The sequence below is a fragment of the Schistocerca americana genome, chromosome 1 (assembly GCF_021461395.2).
Source record: "Schistocerca americana isolate TAMUIC-IGC-003095 chromosome 1, iqSchAmer2.1, whole genome shotgun sequence".
Lineage (NCBI taxonomy): Eukaryota > Metazoa > Arthropoda > Insecta > Orthoptera > Acrididae > Schistocerca > Schistocerca americana.
The window spans coordinates 253,509,257-253,531,486 of record NC_060119.1 but is presented as its reverse complement, the minus strand read 5'-3'; the positions used below and the strand labels follow the sequence as shown (position 1 = coordinate 253,531,486).

At 38.9% G+C, this 22,230-nt stretch overlaps 1 protein-coding gene across 1 annotated transcript in view; it reads right to left on the bottom strand.

Moving 5' to 3' along the window:
- The window catches only part of LOC124623192 (DNA-dependent protein kinase catalytic subunit-like), a 565,210-nt gene that overhangs the window by 481,622 nt on the left and 61,358 nt on the right, over window positions 1-22,230 (bottom strand). Inside the window, exons 3-5 of the mRNA XM_047149022.1 lie at window positions 11,458-11,629; window positions 8,202-8,308; window positions 7,341-7,527 (exon numbers count right to left, since the gene is read on the bottom strand). Coding sequence (XP_047004978.1) covers window positions 7,341-7,527; window positions 8,202-8,308; window positions 11,458-11,629 — 466 coding nt within the window. The remainder of the gene's footprint in view (window positions 1-7,340; window positions 7,528-8,201; window positions 8,309-11,457; window positions 11,630-22,230) is intronic.

Genomic DNA, 22,230 nt, shown 5'->3' with positions numbered 1-22,230 from the left:
TCCTGGAGAAAGACATTCATGGCCGTCACCTGGCTTCAGATGAAGAAGTGCAAGCCTGGATAGAACCACGGTTCCGTAGGCACCACAAACATTTTTCCTTCAAGGCATTGACTGTCTTCTCTCACAGCATGGCAATTATTTTTGAAATAGTAAATGGTTTGCTTTCTTGTGTTTTCATTTGGCTCATTTTCATTTGAAATAACTTTATTTCCTGCATATAAAAAATCTAAAATTTAACCAATTTTCTGTTTACTGGTATTGCCCATTTTTGGGAAAAGCCCAATCTGGAAGGGTAATGTGTGTGATTATGTTTTTGCAATATAATAAGTGCACAAACACAATGATGTAACAGTTCGCTTTATGCTCCAGGGCCACAGCAATTGTAGGTGGTTGAATGGTTTATATGAAATACACACTGTGTAATGGAACATAGTACTCAGCCATGAGACCTAGCATTTTACTACAAAGTAACATGTACATTTGTCTGCTAGCTACAGTTAAAAAATTGGTATAATTCAGACACAATTAACATTACAGTTTTCGGTAGTGGAAGTTTTTAACAGTGGTTGTGTATAATACTGATAGATATCGGGCTGGAACTACCTTGTTGACGACACTGCCAACTACAGAAAGCAATTGCACACTCGCCTTTACCAAATGCTTTGTTTGTGTGTTGCTCATCGTTTTCTTTTCTATTTTGAAATGAATAAACAGACTTATTGTATCGCATCACAGAGTCTGATTATGACCCTCGCATCAATAGAAGGGGTCAGCGATCTTATGACCATGTGTCAGTTCTGCTTTCATAGAAAAGTGGCCAGGTTGCCCTATGAGAGGCAGGCGGCACTTGTTCCCCAGTACTACTCCTCTCCACTCTGGAGATTGTAAGTCTCGTTTCGATTTGCTTACGCTTGTGGCCAACTGTCAGTTTATAGTGTCTGTACTTTGCACTATCATGCTCAGAAATTCGAATATTTCAACATATTATGATCGTGCCAAAACTCTTCAACTAACTCATGAATAAAGTTATTTTCAGTTTTACTTCTACACTAAATGCCTTGTAGGCGCTATCTGTAACATTGTCAACTATAGGCTGCACGTTTATGAATATCCGCAAAATGTTGAAATTAATGTTCTGCAGATTTTGCAATTATTGACTAGAGAGAGAAAAGAAAAATAATTTTAAGAAACTCCTTAAAGCAGAGAAGCACTCGATTCACCAGCAGGAAAATGCTGCTGTTTCTCAACAGAAGCAATCACTTGCGTAAGTATTAAACATTCCAGTCAAAAACTCCCCCCTTGCCAGAAAGTTATTTCAAAGCAGTAAGGCTTCATCTACCAACACATAGCATAATAACATCTTAAGTTTGTATGTCTAATCATATAAAAACAAAAAAATACGCAAATTTCACCAAAGATGGATGCTTGTTTTGCCAAAAATAGATGGGGATTCCACCAAAAATAGATGGGGATTCCACCAAAAATGGATGCAAAATTATCAAGACCCTAGTAACTTCATGGGTGCCACTGTTGAAAATAAGGTATCTTCCCATTCCAGTTAATGTTTCGCAACAGGAAAACGAGTACTTTGTACTTGACCATATAAGTGCCAGCAACCAGGACATCAATAAAATAAAATTAAATGCTGCTTGCTCTCAACATGGTGAAAGCCTTTCAATTTGATGCCACACCAGTCACTTGCATGTCATTTTCTGTTGCTTGTGTAATCAATTAGAGTTCCCCCTGATCTCTCACAAGGGACATCGGAATTCTTTCTACATATTTGTACTAAAGAAAAATCTGAGGTTGCCTGTGGAATGCTAACCCAGCAATGCTGTGTCAGTAGCTGGTGATGTTTAGCACGAGTTGAGTCTGTTGTAGCTCAAGTGCCCGAGGGTAACCAGCCAGAGGCCCATTACCAGAGGTGGGCAAGAGCGTGCATACTGCTTATGCGAACACAGTCAGACAACCTAGTCATAGCTCATACAATCGTATGCCTCAGCTGAACACTCTTAGACAGGGCTGAGCTGATGGCTCTTATCCACTTGACAGAACAAGGCACAAACAGAGCAGAAGAGTGTCACTCAATGGGTAGCCTACAGTACCTACACACAGCTGGAGGTGATCTAATCAGCACTAGCAAGTGTCCCTACTCCACGCCGAGCAGCTAGTCAAGACGAATGTTCTGCACAATATAGTGAATCATGCAAGGGAAGTAGCATAATGAGTTTATCAGATCATTGATCAGGAGCCATTCCTTTTTATGAAATGTAAATCGAGACCTGTGAGATATTTCTGCTGGTAGCAGGCAGGATTCAGGAATTGGTAAAGTTCTAATATTAGCAGTGGGAACCACCTTAATCAGCACCACTTAAATAGTAAGATAAACTATGGAAAACCACAGAGAAATAATGAGGAAGAAAAAAATGACTCACAGGATAACCCACTGTGCGGAATAACCCACCATGCAGGTTTTATTGATGAACTGGCATGTGGCAGATGCCATCCAAGCAATTCAAACAGTATCAAACTCTGCAAACTGTCTCTCAACAGAATCAATGAGCTTACTCTGAGTGCTAAAATCACACGTGCTTTCTTCTGATTAAAAGTAAAAAAGATCTAAAAAACTACCCTGATTTTGTGTTTTCGACAGCACTCAATATGCAGCAAAAGCTTCAGTCTTGGTCCTCAGAGTCTGAGTAAGACACAATGCTCGAAAGTGAAATGTTCCCAAATATGGATTAAACAAGATGTTTTCTAGCTCTCATAACAATTCTTTCATTTGCCCTACTTCAGAAGGATGTAGCTTACTCTATCGATGGGTTGCATACATTAAATAAGAAATATAGATGTTAACACAGCACAGGATGTCCAGAATAATAGGTGGCTAAGTTTAGGCAACAACTTCATCACTTTAGAGAAACATATCTACAACAAGTACTCAAATAATACTGTCAAACCAGAAAACCTCCTTTGGAGAAATGGAAATTGCATACAGACTCTACATATTGAGTTTGAATGACTGCTTGCCACAGTGCACTGTAGTTATGACAAATGCTAAGCACTTTAGAGAAAGTTTTGCTTTTATATTTTGTAAAAGTTTTTGTGCTATTAATTACTGCACAAATGACACGAGCACTTATTTGGTTCTTTTGCAATTCTGTAGTTCTAATGTCAGTAGCAGCGCAGATCTGTGCTGCCTGTAGCATCATAAGTGTATAATTTGAATATCTCAGGACTGGGCCATCAGCTAGGTGAATAATTTCCTAACATAGTTCCCTCACAATAGTTCTTCAGTTCAACTTACTTTATTTATAAATTTGTTTTGCATGATAGTATAGGCCCAGATACCGTTCACAATAGCTGTATAGTGACTATGCTTATTGTGTGCAGATGCAGGGGGAATTGGCAATTGATCACAGCAATGAGGTCTTTACCATCTACAGACCATTGACTTGGGGCATTACAGCAATTGAGCACTTGGGGCGACAGCCTTGTCATTGATGTCTCTGAGCCACGAAGAGCTCATTTACAGGCAATTTGCTATGGATCCTTACTAGCAACAAAGTGCAATAAATGCTGTTCTTCAAAACAGTTTTGGTGTTCTCAACATTAACTTCATTAAGGTGGCACAAATTGTCACTTATCTCATTATACAGAGTTGGCATGCCTCATACCTCCATATTCTACAATGAGGCACAGACAGAATGTACTATAACTATTATTTGTTTCACTGGCATTCACTGACTTGCAACAGACATTAACATGGGCAGCATCTGGGGACTGAACAAACTTCATTAATCACAGCTGCTAAAACATCTCAAATTCCTCTTTGGCAAAACCTTTTTAATCATTTTAAAGATGACATCTTACTGTTGTTGACAGAAACTTTTTTTTCTGTACATGATTACACATCCACTTACAATGCAGTCACAGTGGCACCACTATCAGGGGATTCTTCCAACAACCAACACAGGCCGAAGATGGCCAAAATTTTCAAATCCGTGTACCAGTATGTGCACAGTCTCAGTGAAATTGAATTTGGGCAATAGTTGATGGAATTCAAATCAGTATGTTTCTTTCAGTTGAATTTGGACAATAGTTGATGGAATTCAAATCAGTATGTTTCTTTCAGTTGAATCAATCAAGGTTCTCACATGCAAAACATGGAATGCGAGAAATTTTTCAATTTAGTACAAGAAACAAGGGGCTGATGTCATCCTGAGGATGAGAAAGACAACAACAGGGACATGTCCTGTGAATCTATGGTTTGAAATTGCTACATTACTGGAAACCAGAAGTTTTAAATAACTTATTTAATAAAAATCCATCAAAGAGACCACAAGTTTCAAACAACATAAAAATTTAATGAATGTTATTTTATATTACATAATGAATGTTCCGTGGTTGTCTAGCGATTTCGGCCTCACATCTATACTTAACGCAGCATGTCACCTGCAACACAGACAAAATCTGCTTCAGAAATTTTTGGCCTAGATTATATCCTCAAAAAATTGTGTGTTCAAGTGAGAAAGATGGTGTACATCAATTCTGACACAAAGTTACTGTAGTGGACCTTTTGTGACTTCTTGTTTGTGGGCATTAGCTGCCTATGAATTATTATTAGTGCTTACTGGTGTTTTTATGCCAGCAGGGTTGTTATTCTGTTATACGAAGTGGTCTGCAAATGTGGCATATGTGTTTCTACTTTTCAGTGTTTTAAGTATTCTTTATTCTACAATTTCACACACACACGCTGAATGACAGTCACTGAAGGTTAACCAACATATACTGAGATCACAGAAGTAACGGGATGCCTTGTAATATAGTATCGAACCACATTCTATCCAGCATTGTGCAACAACTTTATGTGGCATGGGTTCAACAAGTTCCCCTGCAGAAATATTGAGCCACACTGCCTCTATAGCTATCCACAACTGTGAAAGTGTTGGCAGCGCAGAATGTTGTACACAAACTGACTCATCAATTATGTACCATAAACATCTGATGCAAAGTCAAATTGCCCAGAATGTTCTTCAAATCAACCATCCATAAAAATTTCATCACTGTTTTGGAACATGAAGACTGTAAATGGCTGCAAATGGTCTCCATGTGGTGAACGTAACCACTTCCAATCAATGATCATTTTAGTTGAACCAGAGGACCCAGTCCTTTCCATGTAAACATAGTCCACACCATTATGGAGCCACCACCAGCCTGCACTGTGCCTTGTTGACCATTTGGGTCCATGGCTTCATGGGGTCTGTACAGCATTCGAACCCTACCATCAGCTCTTACCAAATGAATTCGGGATTCAGCTGAACAAGCCACAGTTTTCCAGTCATCCAGGGTCCAACTGATTTGGTCACAAGCCCAGGAGAGGTGCTGCACAGAATGTCGTGCTGTTAGCAAAGGCACTCACATCAGTCGTCTGCTACCGTAGCCAAGTAATGCCAGCTGCACTGTCCTAACATACACATTCGTCATATGTCCCACATTGATTTCTATGGTTATTTTATGCAGTGTCTGTTAGCACTGACAACTCTTGTGCAAAAGGTGCTGCTCTCGGTCATTAAGTGAAGACCAACAGCCACTGCATTGACCATGGTGAGAGGTATTGCCTGAAATTTGATATTGTTGACACTCCCTTGACTCTATGGATCTCGGAATATTGAATTCCCTAATATTCCCAAAATGGAATGTCCACATTGAAAGTCTGTAAATTCCCGCTGTGCGGCTATATCACATCGGAAGCCTTTACACATGAATCACCCAAGTACACATGACAGCTCAGCAAACGCATTACCATTTTTATATCTCATGTATGCAATATTACCACCATCTATACATGTGCTTGTTGCTATACCATGACTTTTATCATCTCAGTGTGTGTATGTTTTGCCAAATTTGGCTGAAGCTGTGCAAAGTGTTTGTAATCTTTCTTCTCAATGTCACCATGAATCATCTCGAGTAAGCAAAAGAATATCTCTCTCTTCATCTCTTATTTATATAACTTGTATGGTTATTCCAGTAATTGAGGAAAGAGTGTACAGCACTCACCACATTTCTTTCAGTTATATCTAGCTCATTCACATGCATGCAGTGCCTTTTTAATAGTAAAAACCTAATTGCATCACCTGTCTTCAAGCAGAGAGACGTCATGGTATCTGCTACACCGAAGGAGGTTAAAATAGATTCTAACCTCCTAAATAGAACAGATGCTGACCTTACCTAACCTCCCCGATGGCTGTCAAATACTGACAAAAGAAATCAGGCCCACTGTGGGCAAACTGTTGGCCAGTGCAGTTATGTAACCTCAGGTGACAGAGTCTGGCAACCGTTTTCGGTGTCCCTGTGACCACGGCCTTAGGGATGTTATACCTCACTGCACAGAGTTTGTCAATCATTTTTTACTCATTTGTGTATGTACTCAAGTGCTGCTCAGCAGTGCCTTCAGATTCCATTTACTTTTCCAGTCTACATAACAGTTTGGAATTTAATGTTCATGAATATTTTTTGGACTGTTATAAATAATTAATATTACACCTTCAACATGATGGGATTATTTGCTGCCTAATGCTTATCTGAATGACCAAAACATATATCTATAATACAAAGCGAGGTCTGCTGCATTTGATATTTGCAGAGAAAACACACACTACTAGTCGCCAAGTGTCACAATTGTTGCACGAAAAAGAAGGAGCTGTGCACTTACGCTGAAACACAACACATGGGGACAGCAGTCCAAATCATTTGGATTTGACTACAAACTGCAGACAATATTTTTTTTAGGTGGTCTAAGAGTTTGGGATTGGTGACAGTGATTCCTCTCCATCTGGGAATCACCACCATTATAGTGACAACTTGTGGCATTCGTTGCTTGTTATCACTGCTCGTTGGAATTATTGGGTACAAGCTTTATCCCTGGTAAAGATTCTTGACCTTCTCATTCATAAGCTGCAGAAGTGTTTCGTATACCTCAGTATATCTCTATTTCAATTCTAGACACATCTTTATGAACACTTGGAGAAACTTGTGCTTAAAATTTAAAACATGATTTCTGAGCCATTATTATGTAAATGCAAGATCCCACAATCACTGCGCCTGTGGCATACTATATGGAAAGTGCGCATCAACTTTCAGATTATTGGTGAAGAATTTATTTTTAATCACATATTTACAGTTTTATTTTGTTCTCCTTAGTGCAATATCTTATTAGCAATATTGTTATGTAATTGAAAACGTAATCAATAAACAACTCTTAAAATGGTCTACATTAATAAAAAATAGTGCACTACTTTTTAGCTGAGTAGATAAAATGTAATTTTCTTATTACTTACTTCGCTGGGCAATTCTTTTTTGAGAGTCCAAACTTGCTATTAACTGCTTTAATAAATCATGTATTTCTACACAGACAGCAGTATTCTGACCACTATCATCAGAACAAAGTTCAAATTCATAAAGAAACTCACTCAGGCCTTTCAGACAGCCAATGATAAGTACAAATGACTGTTTTGATGTCAGTTTCTGTGTAAATAATAAGTGTACATTAGAGTAGCAATATCTTAACACTAAACTACTAGCTAACAAGAAAATAAACTTAGCACAATCAATACCTACCACATAAAAGTTTATATCCACAAAATGTTAAGTACCCAAATGGAAGCCCTAAGTGTACACTATATTTTTATCACAAAAAGTCTCCACATTAGACAAGCAAAATCTGTGGCAAAAGGACTGAAAGCTCTAAATATAACTGCCTTATAATAAGTTTATCTGAGGGAAGACAAATGTTTTTGCTGGTCGGTTTTGTGGAAAATCATCTAATTTGGCAATAAGGACTTTGTTAAATCAAGCAGTCTACTCTTAAATGTGAGTGTTGTTTGACAACATACAACAATTATGTAATAATAAAGATTAAGTAACATATTTTTCCTGTCACTGATATAATGTTAAACTAATATAAGAAAATCCATGGCATCACACAGATTATGTGAACTGATACCAAAATTAGAGTGACTACCCTTGCAATGCAATGGTGTTCACCTAGATATTTAGCTACCAAGAGGTCATCCTCTCTTACATTTCACAGTGTATCAATTTTCAGTTATTATTTACAGAGGTCAGAAATATCACTTTCAGAACAAAACAGTGTCATGTACCACAACATATATGAAAAAGCATCTTTTTTTGTAACTCACCTGGCTTCTTATAACAAAGCTGTATCTATTCAGCAGACTCTTTTGATTAGTTTTCTCTGGATATCTATGAGCTATAATTCCCAAAATATGTAAGATATGTTGCTGAACTGAAACAATTCAAAATGCGAATACATATATCTTGTAGCAATTGAATGCATTTAATGAAGTAAAATCATTTCATTAAAGGTGCACAAGTGAGTAAAAGCCTGATGCACTATTATTATCCTAACATTAAATTTTACACATTGTGTCTTAGCAGCAGAAGGGACAATGGTAAAAAATTATGTGGTTAGTTCACTGGAAAAAAATTTTGATTACATTGTTTCTATACACATAACAATTGAATTGGTTTCAACACAACTGGGTTTTCAAACTCAGTTATTTTTACATCATCATTGATAAGTTCTTTTATTACTCGCTCAGCCTTTGATTTGTGTGCGCGCGTGTGTGTGTGTGTGTGTGTGTGTGTGTGTGTGTGTGTGTGTGTGTGTGTGTGGGGGGGGGGGGGGGGGGGGCGTGCTGTTCTTTCGTACAGCATTCTTTCTACTACAGTCTGTCACATGCAATGTTCATATGGTCAAGTTGCTATTAAAATGTTATGGGTTGCTCCCTCTGGATGTGAGCCTCAAAAGCTAAGTCTGCAGATTCAAGATGGTGTAATAACAGGTAGTACATCTCATGCATTTGGTGGACTGCTTGCGTGACATATATACAAGTTATAATAGTGCTTGGTATACAGGACAATAGCATAAACACGGAAATGCGCACGTGCACCGTGCGCATGTACTCACTCACACACACACACACACACACACACACACACACACACACATTTTTGATTCCGGTGCTTTAATTCCTCTACATGCATTAAATATATACTTTATCAACGCTATCTTAAAAAACAACAATGAGGATAATATGAGTGAGGCACAAGTACTACTGCTGCATTACACAATAAAAGAAACTGACAGTTTTGCAGGAAGTCATGTGGAAATTAGACAGGTTAGTGAAACTACAACTAAACTTGGTGATTCCTGAGCTAAAGATCATATTGCTTTTCTAGTGTTATTGAACACTTAAGAAAAGAGATGATAATGCCTGTAACAAAAAACAATAAATAAAACGTTAAGTGTAGGTGTACATCCAGAATGTCCAAACACATCTGTAATCAAGCCTGTTGGTAAGAAGAGTAACACAGCATCACCTGGTAGATACTGACCCTTTTCATTTCATTTCATAAAATAAAGCAGTCCTGTACGCATCACAGACGGAGCAATATTTTGATATCTACTTTGCAGTAAACTAATCTACCGCGCACGGTGTGGCTTTAGAGCTGCCACCTTCTACTGTGTAAACTGTTGACAACATCATAATGAAAGTATATCACTGCTTTTAGAATAAATCACTAACCTGGGTGACATAGGTGGATATAAGGAAAGCCTCTGATACAGTGCCCCACAACATTCTAATCAGAATGCTACAGTACTATGAAATAGGGGTAAATGCTCTCCTACTACTACAGTCATACCTAAGGATAAGAAACTGTTAAAGTGAGGAAAAAAAGAAAAACGGATTCTTCATCTGCTGCAAAAAATGTGCTGCAAGGCTCTGTTCCAGGACTCATTATGTTTATCACATTTACAAATGATCTGCCCTCCGTATTACCCTATGAGACACTAGTGCATGATGACAGCACATTAATTGCTCATAATACCAACAGACTGCAGCAATAGCAACAGATACATGAACCTCCTGGTTTCAGGCCAATGCATTGCACATAAATGACACCAAACCATAAAATATTGTATTTAATTAAAATGCTCTCAAACAAGAAACTAAATCAGTGAAGTTTCATTGCATCCACATTGACCAAAGTCTTATCTGGAATATACACAGCCAAATTATGTACCAGATTCTCACATGTAATGTATTTTCTGCAAGAGCTGAGAGACAGTGTTAGTGGAACTCCCATGCTATAAGCCAACTTTGCTTTCTTCGGGTTCTATCCAATATATAGAATCCTGCTACGAGCAGTCTCATCTGCATCAAGGACTGTATTTAAACGGAAAAAAAGCAAGCAGATGCATTCCAGGAAAACAATGACGACACTCCCTAGCATGTATGTTTGTCATTGTCTAGTATATGCTAGGGAAAACCAGGATAATTTTGGCCTTAGGATGCCAACACATCCCATAACACAAGAAATGGGTACGCAATTGACAAGCCATATGACAGAATACCAAAGATCCACAACTGCTAGTCTCAAGTAAATTAACAAATTACCTGAAAGTACCCACTCGGTGCCCTTAAATAAATTCAAAAACATAATGACAAAATGCTTTACATTTTACCCAATTAGGCAACTTAAAGAATGTAAAATATATTAAATACGTAATTTTGATTTGAAGTACCTATACAAATCTGTAATGTTTTATAAAGTTATCAATGTGCAATACAGATTCTTTATGACATACTATATTAGATTTATAAACAAAGGTTAGCTTCTACAACAACATGCAACATTAAAGTAAATTTTTAATATCTTACTGTCACATAATTACAACTTAATTACTTGGGGAGCCACCTAAGAGTACTGTAATGTTGTACCTAGAGACACAGATAAACTTTGGAAAGCCCAGCCATCTATACTTTTCATAATATTGTCATATATAAACCTTATATAAAGGCACTGATTGCATTTAAACATCTTAAAGCTGAATAAATATCTAATTCCATTCTATTTTCACAATACAGTATATGAGGTGCTTTGGTGGAAGCGGAATATTTTTAAATTTTCCTATCTTTCTTCATTCCTGTCCAGTCCATCCTCTGTTGGATTGAATTCAATGTGTGTGTGTGTGTGTGTGTGTGTGTGTGTGTGTGTGTGTGTGTGTGTGAGTGTGAGTGAGTGAGTGAGTGAGTGAGTGAGTGAGAGAGAGAGAGAGAGAGAGAGAGAGAGAGAGAGAGAGAGAGAGAGAGAGAGTGCGGGGGGGAGGGGGGGGGGGGGGTTATATTCACCTTGTCTATGATGCAGTCAATCGAACCTTCCTTTATTCTGATTTGCTGATTGCTCTCTATATGTTACCTGAATCCTCAGTTTCTTATTGTTGATACACCCCAAGTCACACTGTTGTTGACTGCTCTGGCTTGCAGCCCTTAATGACTTTTGTACTAAATTACTATGTATAATTTACTTTTAGTACTATTCATCTCGTTATACAATTAAAGTACTAAATATCTGCTTAAGAATACTTACCTGTGGGTTGTGCCTTTGACTTTAGATAACAATTTTCCAAGGTAGTTATTAGTTCTGAAATTTTCAAATTTTGGTCCCATGTATTTAGCTTCAAAACACTCTGCAATACTTCAAGTGCTTTCACTTTTTCTGCAGCAGTTACTTCTGACTTAAGGCAATGCAAACATGCTGTCTGTAAAACCAAAATCAATTCATATTTTAAAATCAAACCACACCACAAGTTATTGACTAGGCTCACAATTTCCGTGGAAAGGAAACATGATGTTCTGTCTTGAATACTGCATAAGAAATTGCAATTTTATCACCAACGCTAGATGAATTTTCATTAAAGATTTTTGCATATTTCAATGGCAAGGAATAAAATTATTTTTAATTACAAACCCATGGAGAACACAAATTATTGGAGTTTTTGCACCATCTAAATATTATTCATCCGAACATCTTGTTTGTCATGGAAACATAAAAAGGTGCTGGTTGCTGTTCTTGCACATTTTGGTTAGAATGAAGAATGACGACTCTCTCGATTGTTCGGTTTATATTAAGCCCAGTCACATGGAGTTATACTCAGTCTTCAAGTTGTCATCAGCCATCACATACAACAAATGTGCTTCATACAGTTGCACATGGGACATACACAGTTTCTGATACCCAGAGTGTCATTAAGTAGCTCATCCACCTAAGAGAAGTCTTCAAGGAAAATGTAGACTCCATCTAGTACATAAGGTAGATCAATAGCTCATTATCAGTTGAAGCAAAAAAATCAGCAAACAGATAAGGAGGATAGTGCACTGACGAAATTCACAGCATTTCTTCCTCTTGTTGGCAATGTCTTGTTCAAGACAAGCACGATCCTCCAGTAATTTCACATTAATGAGATTTCCATCCAACATCTGAGATTGCAGACATTCTTGGATTGGTGAAGGGTGATTTATTACTGTGGAAGGATAGAGCATATAAAATACCTTGCCAAGATGGTATGGCTTATGTAGGTCAGACCACACACACTGTGGAAGAATGCTACTTAGAACGTCAACACTGTACTTGTCTTTTGCAATCCACAAAATCTGCCATTGCTGAACAATGTATTTCCACAGGACATATAATGTAATACAATAAAACAACAATTTTGACTAGTGCTAATTCATTTTGGAATTATTATTAAAGAGCCAGTGGAGCTACGTATGGTGGAAAACATTAACTGGAGCAGGGAGCTATCAGTTGGGTAACAGATGAAATCCTATTACTTCTATAATTTGCTCATAACAAAGATGACAGTACACCAAGAGCCACAGTGAGTGGATGCCACCTGATCTCAGTTTCTGCCAACAAGGGAGTTTGCTGCTGGTAAAGTGGCCAGTTTTGCAGTAACAACCACGAAGCATGGCCAAAACGCATACAGCATGATGATAAATTGTTTAAGGTGAGCAGTTGATTTAATTCTTTGGTGACTCACCCTGAAGATGTCGTGCAAGTGTCCAGATGCAAAGATGATCAGCTGCACGTTCTAAACATAACTGAAAACTGCTGCATATTATTTAGCATCAAATATTTTCAATATTTTTCAATATTTTTTCACATGCCCAGTGTAGTCAAAGAAATAAGTGATTCTCTTTCTTTCTTTCTTGGTCGAGTGTACTACCACCCTTGGCATATTAAAGGATGCCTCTCTCATGGTAAGTAACATGTCATTGCTCTTCAATCATGTTGCACACAGCATCAATGTTTTTTAACAGCAGCCCATTTTGGTCAGCCTTCAATAAATCATTTCTGACAAATACGAACATGATGAAATCTGCAAACCTAGTCTTTGTTGAAGGTTTCTGACAACCAAAAGTTCAAGCATTGTGTTTTAGTTAGGACCTTATGAAAACCACAGCAAAGCAACCAACAAAAAGTCTTTAGGTGAATTCTGTATTCATTCACAACACTGATTCTCTAAAAATTCTCTGTAAACAAGCTACATGGCCAATCTCTGAGCTTCAATTCTTTTATTAACAATAACTGAAACTTTTAAAGCAGAAGTTTGTAGAAATTTACAAAGCAATCTTTATAGACAATAAAGATCACTACCACATCAAAATAAGCTACAATCATTACCATAGAAGGACAAGATAATACAATGGATTGTTATAACAACCATGATCTGTAGGGCTCGAAGAACATACTGTATTTCGCAGACTAATTCTGCCTCATCATGTTCACACAGGAGAACATTTGAAGAGAATCACTGCTGAATGTAACAAACTGACAGCCATGTCACATTCATGAAGATTTCTTTCTTTGTCTTAAACTTTTACATGTTGTTCTCTTCCAACATAATCACCATCCACTTTTTTCATTTATTTGTTTAAGCTGATACAACATATTTCTGTTGTTTAAAACATGACCTACAGGCAAATATATGAGGGTACAAAGAAATTACAAGACAAAGGAAGGAGACCCTGCATATTGGAAACCAGATATGTGAGGTAGTAGAAGAGTTTAAATATCTGGGGATGGTAGTATGCAACGGAAATGACGAGAAACAATTTGAGATCAAAAGTGCACAGGCAGAAATATGTCTAAGGAAAGACAGACTGTACTGCTGTGTGGAAACATGTTAGGTGAAATGGAGAAGCCATTGGTGATTGGAAAGGCGGCAAAATTGCGTTGTTTTAAAAATATAGACATCAGTAAGCTTCCAGTCACGTGGCGAAGCAATAAAGAGGCGTGGATGGTGAGTGGTCTTATGGAAGAATGGCTGGGCTCTTTCAATGCCAAAATGAAAAAAGGAAATTGCCAAGTACTCCTTTTCCTAGACAATGCAACCTGCTACCTGAAAGTAACATTACCAAATATGAAATTGGCTCGGTTCCCTCCAGGTTCAACCAGCCTCACACAGCCCATGGATCACTGTGTTCTTTAAACATTCAAGTGTCATTATAGGTGATTACTGATGCAATCCCTTATTTTTAGTGTTGAAGAAGCCGAAAGTGAATTTGCTCTTTCTCAGTCAGTTCCTGTCCTGAATGCAGTAAACTGAATTGGCTTGCCAGTAAAGGAAATAAAACCCAAAACTGTCATCAAGTGCTTCAACAAAGTGGGGTTTGGGGGTCAAGAAAAAGACGCTTCTGTGGCCATCGAAGTTCAAGAAAATGCAGCAAACTAATGAAAACCCGAAGCATTTCATGTAGTGCAGATGATTACATTCAAAGTGATGACTTTCTGTCAACTCACTCCACTTTCACGTCTGCAACAGATATAATAGAAATCTGCAACACAGATGATGATGATGATGATGATGATGATGATGATGATGATGATGAAACAAAGGAAGAAGAATAGGAGCAAAGTGATGCCCTAGAAAAATTAATATGCCTGAAAAAGCCATTGCATGCCTAAACTGTGTTATGCAATTTGCAGCACACACAAATTCTCCCAACTTTTGGAACTATTGTATGGTGCAAAAAAATTGCCTAGAAAAAACCATTTTGAACAGGAAATTAAAACATGTTTCCATCCTTGAGATGTGGCAAAAAATTGAAATGTAAAACAAATAAACATGAGAATAATATGTATGTACATACAATAATAAACAAATTTAAAGTTTGAGTAAAAATATAGAAATGCCGTGTTATTTACCAATTAGTGTAACAGTCCAGTGTTCTGTTGTCCAATATACAGTAAATGAACATCTACTGTGCTGGAGTGAAAGTACATAAGCACAGTATATGCATAATTAAAAAATTTTACTGTAATTTTGTGCACGATACCTGACAAATTTTACGTAGCCCAGTGAGTCTTGCATAATCCAGAAACTTTTCCAATTTGGGAAATTATTTTAGTACCAGGCAATTCCAGTTTGAGCAAGTTTTACTGTATATTGAGCAAGACTGTACAGCCAAAAACTGAGGAGAAGGAAGAGCATACAATGAAAACAATGTGTTCACTGACAAAGAACCAATGAAAAAAACACCAAAATATGAATCCATAGCTGTCCATGAACAACATCCTCTTTTCAGTACCAGATAACAGACTTTTTCTAGCTTCGATAGTATTTAAATCAGCAACTGTGCTATCAAGCCTGCACTGAACCATCCTTTGACTTCTTAAATAATACTTTTGATTATTCTTAATGTACAGCATTATAATATTCCTATAACTTTCTCATCCCCTTTTTAATATTGCTTGCATTTCAATCACTGTAGGCTCAATTTTTCTCTCTTTTTCAGTCATATTAGTATAACTTAACTTATCTTACAGTATCTACAGTCATCTCTGCCTTCTACATAGATAAAGAATGGTGTTCACCATTCATCTATGGCAACCTAAATCTTTTTATTGGTAACAATGGGAGAACTAAAAATCTGTAAGCCACTAATTGTAACAAGTCTCACAATTATTGATGATTAGTGACTGACTAATTTATTAATGGAAGATCTGTCTTTCCTCATGAAGCAGGCATTTTTTGGTCTCATTTTATTTTCTATCCTTTTTTTTTTTTTTGTATATTAAGAACTTCATTTACTACTCATACCACAATTAAAAAAATTCTATTTTCCCTCAGTGTCTCTGCTGTATCTGTATTCTTTACTGATGATCACTACACACACAAAAATTATGTCAGCTGATAACTGCACGCTGAATAATGACAGTGTTAACGTAACATTAACACAACTATTAACTGTCCAAGTACAGATTCCTTTCACTGACAACTGAATGCACACTGGCACAGAGTTGGTCTGACTCGAGAACATTGGTGAATGGCAGAGACAATGAAATTGAATGAGGCCCCATTGGCGGCAGCCGCATGTGTTCATAACTGCTGCTCAGGATGCTGGCTGTGGACGACAGAAGTGCTTACTTCACCCATCCACTGCTGGGGCTGGATACAAATGCTGCAGTGGTGGATTGTGTGGACGCACCACAACATCCCTCCCTCCAGAGTCAGCACCACAGGATGACCACGCCGATAGAATCATTGCTGGCAGAATGTTGGCACACCACCAACAGTGGTGACTGCAGCGGCAAAAAAGCTGCTGCATGGCAACAGCGCTGGTTTCCATCGGTTCACCAGCATCTGAAGAGGCATCGCCCTTGCAGGGATAGGCAGTCAGCTGTCTCCGAACTGGCGGAATACATGGGCAGAAGTGGCTTGGAGAAGGTGCACTGGCCACAGTGACAACCCCTCATGTCGGGATTCCGTATGCCATACAGTGGCAAGAGACAGGGGAACATCCACCAGGTGCTCCCATGAGTAAGTGGCATCCGGGCAGCCCTGTCAAGACACCGATTGAAGTTCCAGGGCAGGCAGCAGCTTGATCTCAATGTGGTCAAAGCCCATCGACCATCCAGTGAAGAACTCCCCATGGCACCCAGGCCCTGGGAGGGGGCAGCACCTATAGGGAGGCCCTCCGACAGTGTCCACTGTGGCTGAGGTGGGTCACTGCCCCACTGAGGGCATAGTTGATTCTGACAGGAAAAAAGTGAAGCACCAACAGCACCCATGGAGAACATTCGCCGGCCATGCACCTTCCAAAATGTAGCCAATGCCCGTCCCGGCCACTGACAGAAGATGTGCACTCAGACTGGATCACTCACAGCATATCTGAAAGGGTGCCACCATGCCACAGGCATGGCGCAGGACTAACAAGGTGTAACAGAATCCATGGTTTTTGGCTGTGAGAACCTCCACTGGGCTCCGGTCATTCAGCAGATTGGTCCTGTAGGTGCTTAGGAACAGAGGTAATACTGTATCAGGAAGCGAATCCACCAAGCACTTTACCAATTGCATCTTAAATGTATGCACCATATGTTTTGCCTCACCTTTCTATTGGGTGTGAAATGGTGCAGACGTGAGGTGAGTAATACTGTTCCAAATGCAGTAATCACAGAACATTGCCAAGGCAAACTGTGGGCCTTATCGGAGACAATTATCCATGTCAATCCTTTGGTCACAAAAACTGTGTTAAAGCACACACAGTAGCTTCTGTTGAGGTGGAGCACATGCACATGACCTATGGATAATTTGACAGTGCATCCATCACTACTAAACATTGAGAGTGTGCCACTGATGCTTCACTAACATTTTCATGCAGTTTATGCCCCAGTAGCCATAGTGGAGAAGCACATGAATCCAAGGTTGTAGGATCAGTGGGATAACAATGTAGGTTTCGTCTGAATCTACACTAAGAAGTAGTCTCTATAAACCAGTGCCAGGAAAAAATTGCGGGATGAGCCCAACCCCTCAGCAGGTAGCTGTTCAAGCCAACCTTTCAACACAAAATGAGCACTGGATCTTGCCAATTGACTACTTCTATGCAATATGCTGTGACTTGGAGCACTTCCATCACCTGCTGGACATGATGATCAATTTGGAAATAGCCACTAGATGATGCTGTGTAGGAACGTCACCATCCTTCAAAAGAAGATGGCCCACATATCCTTCTCCCACGTGAAAAAACTGACTTCCACAGGTTGCACTTAAGGCCTGCCTCTTGCAGTTTAGGGAAAAAGAGTCCAAAGGTATTCAAGATATTCCTGCCATGACGGCCTATGACAATTATGTCATCTACACAGTTTGCACAAAAGGGGATATCATGTATTAATTTGTTCTAAGAACTGCTGAAAAATAGTGGGGTCACTCATTACGCCGAAAGGCAAGCATGTGTAACAGTATAACCAAAATGTGTTGAGATGCAGAATCCAGATATGACTCCGCCAAAGAAATTTTTGAAAAAACATTCACCAGACCAGTTTCACAAGCATTTCTTGGTCTGTAGAATTGGATAAGAATCCACTACCAACCGAGAATTAATGGTTGATTTGAAATCTCAACATGTATGAAGCACCCCTGAAGGTTTGTGAATGAGAGCCAAAAGGCATAGCCCATTGACTAGAGGTGATATCTAGGCCCTGCAACCTATCGAAAGGGGACCAAACTTTCAGCAGATGTTGTCCAGTTCCTGTAATGGAAAAGTGTCTGAAACAACATACCGTATTTACTCGAATCTAAGCCGCACTTTTTTTCGGGTTTTTGTAATCCAAAAAACCGCCTGCGGCTTAGAATCGAGTGCAAAGTAAGCAGAAGTTCTGAAAAATGTTGGTAGGTGCCGCCACAACTAACTTCTGCCGTCGAATATATGTAGCGCTATGCAGGCATGCTTTGCAGGCACAAAGATAGATACTGGCGCCAAAACCTCTGCATCAGTAAATAAATTTAAAAAGATGTTGGAAGACGAGCTTTTTTTCTCCGCCACGAGTTTCGACCACTGCATTTTCATACATTATCCAACGAAGTAAATACAAATTCCGTTTTGTTCATCTTCGAATGCAGCAGCATTTCAATGTACTACGAAAATCTGACTGGCAAGACTGTTTGGGATGTTTGTCAATATGGCCAACTCTACATTCTGATTTCTGAATTTTTTTCCTACCTGTGAGAAGAGATGGTTGCTAATAGGAACTATTATGAATTGTGAATCACATGCAGTATTCTCTTTACCATAAGAATAATACGAATATAAACATTTTGCCATGTATTCTTTCGTGTTTGCTGCTATCTCATTTAAATCCTGTCTGCCTAATAAACTACGAAACTAGAGTGAGACAACAGCAAAGGTGGAAGAATATACATATCATGTCATGTTTATATTCGTATTATTCTTATGCCTAATAGTGATACAGTCAGAAATGAAGCACGACAACTGACTAGATTTTTAAATCTAAGATGACTACGTTCTGTGCAGAATTTAATGTACTAAAGAGGCGTCTGCAAAGATTTTCAAATGGAGAAAAATTTCCGCTAATGTCTCGTTCAGAACATCTTCTATCATATGCAGTCTATTATTTGGTTCTTGTTGATCATTATCAAAGAAAGCAGTATAAAAAAAAAAAGCGGCGGTAGCGTGCACAAGAGCAAGCCATGCCGCGAGCGGCGACAGGTCATAAACACTGATTATCAGAATACGACAAACAATGCATGACACAGTACAGTAATGCATTTTCAGCTTAGAGTGACGTAAACACCTATAACAAAGAGAACGACACTTATCAGATCAAAGAAAAATAAGCAATCAATTCAAACCAGACGAAGCATGCGAAAAAGGAAGGGTACCCGCCTGACGCCTGATGCATAGCAATGGCTACCTGGTAAAGCTAACTGCTAAGCTTACGACTCGAACCAAACAACTGTAGCTGTATCGTCATTCGTTCGACCTAAATTGTGTTTCATATTACAATGGACCAACTTTGTTTCGATTTGGAGGTGCGGCCTAAAACTTTCCTCTCCCCTTGAATTTCGAGTCTCAAATTTCAGTTGCAACTTAGACTCGGGAAAATTTTTTTTCCTTGATTTCGAGTTTCATTTCTCAGGTGCGGCTTAGATTTGAGTGCGGCTTAGATTCGAGTAAATACAGTATACCATGTCTTCAATTTGAAACCCAAAGGCTGTGGAATACATCAAGGCCAAAAATGTTCTCCGATGTTGAAATGTCTACTGACAAAAATTTGGTCACTCTTGTGACGAGTTGATACTTGATGTCAATCGTAAACTCTCCTTCAACAGGAATGGGTTGTTTTCCATAACCGACCAAATGACAATTTGTGGAGGAGACAGAGAGCAGGTCGAGCCACATGACGATATGTTTCCAGGTTCATAAGGGACATAAAGGACCTGGTATTGACCTGGAAACAGAACGGTTGTTGCTGAATCAACTGCATACCATAAATCTTGTTGGGGACATCAAGCTCATGGCCATGGACTGGCGTAACATTATGCACTTCCATGAATTCCACATCTGCTATCAAGACCCACATGCACAGGAGCTTCAACAGACTATGGCCACATTGGCTCTTTTATGGCTAGCGGCACATACTGAGCACCTATGTGAGTAGCAGTGTGCAGGGTTTATCACATTAAGAGTCAGGACACGATGGGAAACTGCTATGGAAAACAGTAAAGTCTAATTACGACCTGACTGAATTGGAGGAACAAATTGAGGAAGTCTGGGAATGCTGACAATGTTGTGTCAATGAGCACAATGACGCAATGTCCATGACATCCTCAACCTATTCAGAAGCGACTTGCACCACTTCAAAAACTGTAGCGACAGGCAAAATCCCCTTAACCATTGGATCTTCTAAACGCAACACCTCCCAATGGACCTCTCCATCTGCAGCAGAATAGACGACGGCATTGTGAATCAGATAATCATTATAGGAGTGCTGGCAGTGAGCACACACAAATTTACTCTTCCTACCTGGTCCATAGAAGTTGGGTACCCACACTTGATAGGGCTGTCCTGGTTTCTTTTGCCACTGGTGGGACTCCAAACAGGACCACCACCACATGGGTTTGCTTAAGGTAGTAAGTAATAAGCAAGTCACACATTTCAGAAAATGACAATGCTGATGAATATTTCAATGGAACAAGTTTTTGAAGCAAATGAAACATTTCAGGCACAACCAATGACAAGAAAAAAAGCTTTTTGCAAGGATGGATCATCCACCTGAAAAGTTGCAAAATGCTGCTGCAGAAGTCACATGTATATGTCCTAATCTTTCTTTGCTTCTTGTAACGGTGGAAAAGCTGGAGGAGCAAACAGGTACTTAGGTGTCAGTGGCTGGGGTGCTTTCAGTGAATTTATAAATAATTGACAAAACACATCTAACTGCCGCTGTTGTTTCTCAAGCTGTTGCTGCTGTTCTAGCAACTGAATGCTGGATCCATTTTACTTGAGAAAGACATGCACAGAATGAACAACACTGTCACCAAAACTGTTGGCAACCACTATATGTGCAAAAATTACATCAGCTGATAACTGCATGCCAATAATGATAGGGTTAAAGAAACATTCGCACAAGTATTTACCAAACAAGTGCAGAGTTCTGTCACTGACAACCAAATGCACACTGGCAAGGAGCTGCTCTGACTCAAGAAGGTTTGCGTACAGTGGAGAAGATGCCAGTGGATGAGGCACCACTGGCAGCAGCCCAACATGTTCATAATTGCCAGCCGGTGCACTAGCTGCAGACTATGATGGCATGCTTGCTTCACCTGGCCACCAATAGCGCCAGATACAAACGCTTCAGTAGCTTTAAACATTTTTGTACACTTTCTCACTCATTAAAACATTATTCACAGAACAATCTTTAAAACACATTATTTTCTTTACAAGCCTGTAACATTTTACTTCTGAACAAATGAACTGGTAGGTTATTGTATAAAATTATTCTGACCATTCCACATAAAATGCCAAGTGTAGTGCTATGCCAGCAAGCTAATTAACATGAGGTTCTGATAGCTTATCTTGCACACTTTCTGTTTTCAGGCATACACAAAGTTTTTTACCACCCAGCCTTTCTATGTACCTCCTCTTCAAAGTTTCAACTTCATTTTCAGCCACAGATGCAAACAGCAATTATCAATTATAATGAATGTTGAAATGCTAATGGAAGGAAAGATGCACCAGCTCTTAGGACTTATCAATTGGTAAAAAGTTTTGACAGTTTACACATGATCCTGCAGAGTCCATAATTCCATTGCTACTGAATTTTAAAGGGAATGGAACATGACCAGCAGCACTCATATCTTCCAGTGACACTGTCATTTGCGCACTTTTCAATAGCAATCTTTATTTTATCCACTCGATACATTACATACACTGTCAACCATCCCAAAGAACAAGTGAAAAGAATTTTGTTATTACCTAATATGGCATATTTTTATTCCGTTCTTCCTCTTAAGTGTTTTGCAGCAGAAAAGAAGTGACATGCATATTGTATATGGCATCT